Raw genomic sequence first — 9,644 nt, 5'->3', positions numbered from 1 at the left:
CTTAAACTTTTCCATAACTAAAATTAGATTGGCAAGTAGAAACCCTTATAGTTTAAACATTCCCAGATGATCACTAAAAACACTATAGTCTGGAGCACTCAATGACTCAAAACTTTGACAGTTACTTTTCTCAAGGTTACTGAATAGAAGGCTGGAAACACATAGCTAGTGGGCTACGACTTCACATCTGAATGAAGAATTTATGATGTGAAAATAGAAGTTAAATTTCATTTTGGATCATGATCATTTGAACAACTTAGCTATATAAGTCATAGTAATATTTTCCTGACATAGCTAATGAGACATTTATTTCACTTGGAAAGCATAAGTAGCTACATGAGCAAAACATTTTCTATAGTATATTCTAAATAAATAATTAAATAAATAAATAAATATACTTAAATGCTATACATCAGTGTATAGCTAGCCATGATCCATCAACAACTTTCCTAGTGCATTTTTGCCGAAGCACAACTACTTATGTTGTTGGTTAAGTTTGACTAAAAACAAAATCAACATGAATTTGCTAAATTGAGCAAATAATAATACCATACAGTATATTGTCACAGTAGAGTCTATAGTCCTGAAGTCCTGATCATCCGCCCGCCCGCATCCATTTGTAGGCTTGGGAGTGACCAGAAACTAAGGTATGACTTGGAGTGGCCTAAATGAACTTTATCTAGCTAGCTATATAAGTTTACGCAATCACACTGCAGTTTCTGTATAAATTGATCAAAATCATTACATGTATACGTATAGTTAAACTTAATTGCTGAGAGGAAAATAAGCGTCGGTATATGAATCGCGGGTACGCACATTGTAAGTGTTGCTATAGTGCCCACAGGTATTACAAGTAATATAGATACAAGATTATCAGGGGGTATTACGTATGATCTTCTTATCTACTTTTGAGGGTTGGCCAGCCAAGAGAGTTCAGTAAACTAGTAACACTGGTGTTAACAAACCCAGCAGCTCTTCGGATTCTTTGGAGCATTTCAACTTAAGTCTTTGCGAATATCTTGAGTAGTGTGAGGAGCCCATATTATTGTGGAGACATATTCTATTATAGATCATGCAGATGTAAATGTTCTTTGACATATGTAACATGGACAGGATCTCAAGTTACGGTGTAAGCTATGTTAGCTCTTGACAATCCTTGCAATGTACCTTCCGAGTTAGTTTATTTAGAATTCTACTACTATTCTTAAATACTTAGCAAAATTAATTCACTTCTTTTATAGGAACATTGTTAATGTGGTTAGGTAAACTTAAGAGGTGACTTTGTGTTTGTTATACTGTACCATAACAAATTCAGATTTTAATGGATTCGACAGAACTCCATCTGCCAAACTTTGTTCCATTTTTTAAGATCCTTTTGAAGCTGAATAGTCTTTATAGAGCTATACATGCACACCAATGCATCATCAGTGTATATTCTAATTAAATTAAATGGTAAGTCATTTATATAACAGATAAACAATAAAGTTTTAAAATGGTACCTTGGGGGAAACAATCAAGAAACTAGATTGTACTGAATGTAGTGATCAAGAAATTCCCATCAGAATTTATGAGACTTTTATAGCTATACTAGACTGTAAAATGATCAAGGCCTTTTTCAGGTGAAATCAAGCATATACATATAATTATACAAATAATTTGATCCAATTGAGGTTAGGACTACATATTGGTAGTGACTATACACTGTAAAAATTTAGTAGTGAATTGCTACTCACTATACGTTTAAGTAGTGACGTTCACTACTTTTTGTATATAGTGAACGTCACTACTTGGTGGTCAATGTAGTGACGTTCACTACAACATTAGTAGTGAACGTCACTACACAAAAATAGTGAGTATTGCGGCAGACATTAGTAGTGACGTTCACTACATTTAGTAGTGACGTTCACTAGTTTGTTTTTACTGTGTATACTCTTTGTTGTACATTTTTCAAAGTTTATAATCCCAGATTATATTATTATTATTATTATTATGGAGGGAAGGGTATTAGATATAAGTATAGTACAATTGGCTATAAATTAGTGTTCTACACTTAATAAACTAATTAGGTTCGAAGATTATTCCATCAACGGATTGTTAATGGGGAAAAGGAATTGTGATAAGTGATTTATCATTATAGGAGCTCAGACAATTGTGAAGCAATCACAAAGTAAATGTGTTTTTATTTTGTGCCAGGGTTCTATTGGGGGGGAGGTTACAGAAACTTGGTTACTAGAATGCCTTTTATATATAGACAAGAGTAACAAGTTAGCATGTGTGTACCATACATTCTTTGGTAGTAAATAGTTCATACCTTCATCCAAAATTTATAATTAGGACCAGGTGTCCTACAGACCTTTAGCACTTGTATTTTAAGGCCTTGATAAATAAATTAACTGTGTTTGCACATACTGGTAAATTAATGTATCAATCTGTGAGAACTCTCTGTTGGGAGAAATGATCACAGCAAGAGTTTATCATAACATAAAATAGTGAGATCATACAGTACAGCATAGTAAGGATGATTACTTCTCACAGGTCCCTAGTGGGATAGGATTCACAGAATAAGAATGAAGGTTTGGGCTTTTATGCCCGAAAATATCTATCACCCAAAATCCAGTTTCACTTTTCCTTCACATCAGCTTGTACTACAATAACATGTATATTTGTGCATATGTGAGGAATTCAAGCATAAAATGTACTTCAGTGGAGTACGTGATGATAGTTCACATTTGCTAATTAATGAAGCAAATCTGAACTATCATCTCCTACACGTCACATACACCAAAGAGTGCATGCTATGTACAACACATTAAAGCATATCACATTTGCACAAATATATATTTCATTGTAGTAGTGTTGGCAGCATTGGTAAGGTAATTAAACCAAAAAATACTTTGAGAGCTATCCCAAACACTTCCAACAAGTTTCCAGTGGCGGATACAGGGGGGATTGCAATGGTTTCAGCTGAAACCTCCTCTAAAAATAGCGTGCACCCCTAATTTATTTATGATCCATGTGGGTGATAATATCACCAAGAGTTATACATAGTGTATTATATTAGGACTTTTTCTACTGGCCAAACTTCATACTTTTGCAATTGAAATCACCATTTTCTTACATTTTTACTGATTGCGGAGAGGTTAGTAGGTGTACAAGGGCTTTGTCTAGCCTAATAGATAACTTTTCTGTTGAACATTACCCATACAGCTTGTTTGCTAACTTGGATATTGTGCCAGTATATATACTCACCTTCAAACAATATTAATACTAGTGTGTTTTATAATCTAGCAAAATGAATGAACTTCTGTCAAATAGGTATTATAGCTTGTACCAGCACAATATCTGTATCAAACAGGTTATCTATCAAGGTTGTGCAAGTATGGGTGAATGCTCAACAGAAAATTTGCCTACCGGTACTCAGGCAGATGGTGCCCTAGTACACCTACCCAGTCAATAGTGATAGGAAATCAGGCATTGTGTACTAGTGTGTAATGCTGAAGAAGAAGAGTGGATGGTTCATCTATGCATGGATGAGTAAAGTACAGGTATACATTCAGCACTTTTAAGCTACTTGGTAGATGCCTTACAGTAACTTAATTTTAGCCATAAACAGTAAAATGTAACAACATAATAAGTAAACTTGATTACATACAAAATAGCAGACTGTCTACTGTGAACTTTTGGTTCACAAATAAAAGTGTGCAGTAAACACATATGATACACATAATTGGGTTAAATTTGCAATAGAGTGATGTGCAGTGTACCACAATACAATAGGTACAAGAATATTAAACTTTACAATTGCAAGGTAGCCAATTGTGCATATTAAGAATGCACGTAAATGTTCTTGTAATTTTTTTCAGCCAGTTGTTCACTTTCCTACATCAAGAAAAAGAACACAATAAAGTGACATTTATGTGGCATACCACTGGATTATACAACTATATTCATATGCATTATGTAAGCCTAGCCACTATGTTGTTGGCAGTATGTTACGGCTGTACTGATTCCACTTATACCGATACTTCAAGTACCAAGTACTTACCTTGGAAGTATCTACAAGTACAAGTACTGATGACAAGTACCTTAGCTACTGCACACATTATTTATAAACCATACGTAACTCATTGGATTTGATAAACAGTAAACAAATCCATAGGAAATACCAAAAATCATAAATCATTAATTTTTGCTTACCAAAAATGATTCCTAAATATTTTTGGTGGTCAACTTCTTTTAGCTGATTGTCATTAACAATAATGGAGGGAATCAACACAGTTTGAGATGATTTAGGTGTAAACCACGATTTATCATACAGTACAATAGTAACTGTATAGTAGGGACCACAAAGGAGTAGGCATGGCCCACTAAATAACATCATCCAAAAACCAGCCTCAATTTTCCCTGACGACGATGAGGCAGTATTGGTAAGGTAAAACTAAGCCCAAACAAGCTTTCAGATCGATCCAAAATGCTTTCAACAAGTTGCTACGGAATTTTTTTATTCAACGGAATTTTCTACTGACTGAGTAAGTAAGTAGGCAAGCAACTCTCCCCAGGCAACAATCCCGCCTTCTCTTCTTATTACTCCATACCGCCCTGATATTGTGATTCACAATCAGAGAAGTAACTCACATATTTTTATTGATTTGTGTAGCTTATGGTACTTCTGTACGAGTTTTAACACAATGATGGACAATTCATTGTTAATGAAATGACTAGCTGTACAAGATTCACTAGAGGTATAAACTAGTACAGCAGCTAGTCAAGTAGTCTCCTATGCTCTACTACGGTTTGAGAAGAAGTCTAGTAAATGGTTGTCACAGTAATACTACTACAAATACTAAACAGCCATGACAAACTGTTAACTTGATTGCTTTATTAGAGTTACTGACTGTTCTGTTAGAGTATATCAATTATTTTTCTCAGATTACATTTTCACAGAGAAAATTTCACATAGAAGAATGACTTTGTCTGCTTTAACTAGCATTGTGTTAGATGCTTTCAACCATTTATTGTTCCTGTGAAATAGGCTAGTACAAAAATGGATATAATTTTATGTAATAGCTGCAGGTACATGCAGCAATACATTGACCAATTTAGATACCTCATGAAAACAGCAGTATTGGCCCAATACCAATATCAGTACTAGAATCAGTGCAGCCCTACAGTATATACAAACATACATACAATACCTTTACACCTGGTGGCAATACCAGTCCATATGGGACCATATCATGTAACATAGCACTTCCTCCATCTGCTTCCAATCCTCCGGTAACCATCATCACAGGTGAAGAAACAGTGGCTACCATTAGTAGGCTCTCCATCACTTCCCAGTAAACAATGAATCTATCCATTATCAGGAGGATCAAGAGGGGGACATTTAGGTGCTGTGCATGCAGAAAAGATGTGAAAATGACATGTAAATAAAGTAAGACCAATTATGGGCTTTTATATGAGAGACCAATATAGCACAAGGCAAAACTGAGTGATATATTGGACTCAGCCAAGTGCTATTTTTCCATATTGCGTGAGCCTGGTGGCACTTTTGGAGGGTGACATGGAATAGCAGGAGGTGAGAGTCTATCTGCTGTTAGTATTAATTTAGTACTATTGAGACTATTATTCCCCAGTGCATGGTTCTCACTGCACAAGTATGACAATGCTAGCTTTAACTGATTTGAGCCACCCAGGGTGACTATCTGCTTGTTCTTTTGGGTGAGGCCTTGGTTTTACAACTATATAAAAGCCCAAGATTAAGTTTGTAAATATGCTATAGATGACTATATATCATTTTTAGCAGTTGAGAGTGCATTTGTTGAATGCATTAGAAACCATGGTGTGGTGCTGGGGATGGAATCATGAATCAACTGGAAACAAATTAACTTATCATCATGGTGTTCCACTTGGCTTTACAATGTGTCATCTTATTTGTCTTGTAGTGTTAATTAATGTCAGTCAGTTTTTTTCTTTACTAAACAATGGCTAAGAATGGCTTTCAAGTTAATTTGCCCCCTTGTCGCAGCATCATTCGTTGCATATATGATATGTCATAATTGTTGAAAAGCTTCATAACATTGCTATTGGGATCAAAGGGAAACTATACTTGGCACAGTTTGGCACACAACACCTGCAGCTTTGCAGTGCATGGTCAAGAGTACAATAAGGAAATATAAGTACACTTTCACTTTGATCTTTTTACCCAAAATACAACAAAATTAAAATAGTTAACACTTAAACTTCAACACATTTTCAAGTGTCGAATACCTTTGTTCATAGTATAGAAGTATTATAAAAGTGAGTTTGTTGGATAACTGAAGGTGATCGTATTAGGATCATGGAGGTTTGCACTTTCTCAACGAAAGTATTGACCAGAAACCATACCTTCATGATGCCTTGGCAGTATTGGTTAGGTACAAGCCCAAAACCCAGAAATGTTTTCAGAGTAGCAAAAAACACTTCCAATAAGTTGCTACAAAATTTAAAATAAAACTATTTTACAGAATTTTCTACTGACTAACTGCAGCTGATTGATACCTTCAGACAAGTGTAAGTCAATAACAACTAAGGCTATGGGCTTGATATTTTCACTGTTAGACATCACTTTAGCCTGACAGATGCCTTTTGGCATACCACAGTATGTACAATGATCGTATCATGGGAATAATTACCTTTGTCCTCCTTTGTGTTCTCGCTGGTAGTGCAAGTTGTCAATTTGCAGTATATAGCACATGATGGCATCCCTATGTTTGTAGTGGAAGTCATCTGTACTGACTAGATTGATTGAGAAGACACTTCTTGTGTTGTTCTTCATTTGTAATGCTGTGTAATGGGCTGAAAACGGAGCATAATGGCCACTTTGCTTTTCAGTGATTGATACAGTAGTTGGGGCACATGCTCAAACAAGAGCATAAAGTCTGGCACTATTCATTTCTCTGATACCATATGCACTAATTCACCAGTCATAATTATGTTACAAAAAAGCAAACAAACAAGTACAAGGGAATTATTTTAAGTTTGATTAAGGATCATACAAGTGAGATCACCTATAGCTACACCTGCAGATACACTAGTGGACATTAATATGTACTGAAATAGGGATTAAAATTAACGTCCACTAGTGTATCTGCAGGTATAGGCGAGCTCCCTTGTTTTACTTTTTATGCCTATGATCCTAAAATTCCTAATTTTTCTTGTATTTGTACTGTAGGTACTACTTTTACCTTTGAAACCACATTAACTTTCTACAAGTCATTTTATGTGCGTATCATGTACTGTGCTCTTTGAGAATAATACATTATGTATTCTAAAGTATTGGAGCTGTACCTTCAGTACACACTGTGTCTTCTCCAGTCCATGTAATTCTTCTATGCCAGGTCCAACATTTCTTAACAGTACTACCACAGAGAATAAACCCATCATTACAGTTAAAGAAACACTTGTCTCCTCTAGTAGCTACTCCATCAGCTCCCAGTAAACAATCAATAGTTCCATTATCAGGAGCAGTAAGTGGTGGACATGTAGGCACTGAGGGTGTGAGTTAAAATGTAATATATACACCATATGTGCATAAGTTAAGGTAATACTATATAATATGGCAAGCATATAAAATATTAAGACATGCAATAAATAGATGATTTACATCATTATTGTAGTCATAGCTTTACACTTGCAAAGAATTGTAGATCCATATTAAAAGCACACTAACTACTTATATAATACGTACATGTCATGAAACCACTTCTACCTTCAATACATTTGGCTTCTCGGCCAGTCCATATTGTCCAACCCCACCAAGCCAAACACCTTCTGGTGGTACTACATACAACTCAAATCCGGGGTCACATGTAAAAGTACAGGCATCCCATCTAGTGGGGAATCCATCATCTCCAAATTCACGGTCAATGTCTCCATTATCAGGAGCAGTGAGTGGAGGACATGTTCCTAATTATGGATAGTACAATTTAAACTGGTACCCACAATTATCATTAAGAATTACATAAACATAAAAACTCATGATAACTTTACTAGACAGCTACAAAGCCATATACGTCGTATATATACATATATACTGTATTGTAACATACATAACCACATATGTAGGCCTAGAAGAATGGAAGGCCTATATAGTAGAATGGATTTGGTAAACATGCTATATTATTGTGAAGTAGTTTTTACAGAATCCAGGTTTTAGGAATTGTATGCACCTTGCAACTTTTAATGTAGGTACACAACACTGTAGGAAACCTCATTGTGATGAATTATGAAGCCAGTTTTGCACACTTAGCTTTCTTATGGTTAGCACCAGGTTTTTAGCCCACCAACACTTCACCAGGTATTTTATGCATGGTGAAATGATGACTTCAGTACCAGCTGGTCTTTCACAAGCAGTGTCAGTTCCACTGCAGTTCCCATCCTCTCCACATGTCCTAATGTCACTACCAGTTAAGTGATATTCTTCATCACATATGAAGACACACACATCTCCAGGATTACATTCTCCATCATCTCCCAGTGAGCAATCAATCCCTCCATTATCAGGAGCAGTAAGTGGTGGGCATGTTACTACAGGTATTAATGTGGGTTATCATTTTCAAATAAAATTAGCAATCATACAAAATTTGTAAATTTGTATATAGTGATATAGAATACAGAGTAATACCATCATTCATCTCTTGTTTCACTGTTTTTTATTGCTTGGATCCCTACTTCATTTTCAAATTAATAATTTTTATAATTCATTGATCAGTATACTTTATAATACATATTTGAGTTTGCTATTTATATTCCTTGCACCATGTAGCTATTACAAGACCATGTACCAGCTGGGACTGTACAAGTAACATCATTTCCACTCCATATCCCATCATCTCCACAAGTTTTACCGCAGTTAATTCATACCCTTCATCACGCATAAAGACACACACATCTCCAGGATTAGGTTCTCCATCATCTTCCAGTGAGCAATCAATCCCTCCATTATCAGGAGCAGTGAGTGTTGGACAAGTAACTACAGGTATTATTGTGGGTTATCATTTTTAATAAAATCAGTAACCATACAAAATTTGTAAATAAGTATAGGTGGTACTGTATTATTAGGTAACATGTACCTTCTCACAAAAAAAATATTTACCAGAAATTAGCTGCACAATGCTGTCATTCCATTCTTTTTGCACTAGCTTCTTATTAAACTCTTTGCTAAAATACCTGAACTTAAGGTTTGGGTATACTATTTCAAGTTTACAAGTATAGATACTAAGCTATTATAAAAGTATTAAAAATTTAGGAATGGAAATTGCTAAAAAAATCCATATAACATGGAGGTATCAATAGAGTACATCAAAGGATCATGGATGGCTACACTGGAATTCAGTAAATAAAACCTACAAGTCCCCATTTGCCAGTGTAAACTTGATGTAATAATGATTGTTGTTGATTTACTCCAGCAAACCCACCTTGTCTCACAGCAATCCCAATGACTATTCCTGATTTTTTAGACATAGCTGCTTTGTATATTGCAAATTAAATGTATATATGTAACTATACCTCAGTGTATATTGATATAAATCTGAATATAATAATAGCCAGCCACCAAGTAATGGTGAAATTACACCCTCTCCTCCTATGCACAAATCCTCAAG

At 35.2% G+C, this 9,644-nt stretch overlaps 1 protein-coding gene across 1 annotated transcript; it reads right to left on the bottom strand.

Moving 5' to 3' along the window:
• Window positions 1-7,458: 7,458 nt before the first annotated feature.
• LOC136255011 (E-selectin-like) lies at window positions 7,459-9,504 on the bottom strand. The gene is made up of 5 exons (XM_066047732.1): window positions 9,459-9,504; window positions 8,819-9,013; window positions 8,374-8,568; window positions 7,751-7,947; window positions 7,459-7,530 (listed from the first exon to the last, which is right to left on the bottom strand). The coding sequence occupies exons 1-5, from the start codon at window positions 9,502-9,504 to the stop codon at window positions 7,459-7,461; spliced, it is 705 nt and encodes a 234-aa protein (XP_065903804.1).
• Between the last annotated feature and the right edge of the window lie 140 nt (window positions 9,505-9,644).

This window comes from Dysidea avara, chromosome 5 (genome assembly GCF_963678975.1).
Source record: "Dysidea avara chromosome 5, odDysAvar1.4, whole genome shotgun sequence".
NCBI classification, from domain to species: Eukaryota; Metazoa; Porifera; class Demospongiae; order Dictyoceratida; family Dysideidae; genus Dysidea; species Dysidea avara.
Note: the sequence above shows the minus strand (reverse complement) of the source record. Positions and strands in the feature narration are given on the sequence as shown.

Excerpts from the sequence above, each read along its gene's own strand:
- LOC136255011 (XM_066047732.1), bottom strand. The coding sequence starts at position 9,504 with ATGTCTAAAAAATCAGGAATAGTCATTGGGATTGCTGTGAGACAAG. Across the intron at positions 8,569-8,818 it reads ACAGTCCCAGCTGGTACATG|TAACATGCCCACCACTTACT; the intron begins GTCTTGTAATAG and ends TAATACCTGTAG. Across the intron at positions 7,948-8,373 it reads TGCTTGTGAAAGACCAGCTG|GAACATGTCCTCCACTCACT; the intron begins GTACTGAAGTCA and ends ATCCATAATTAG.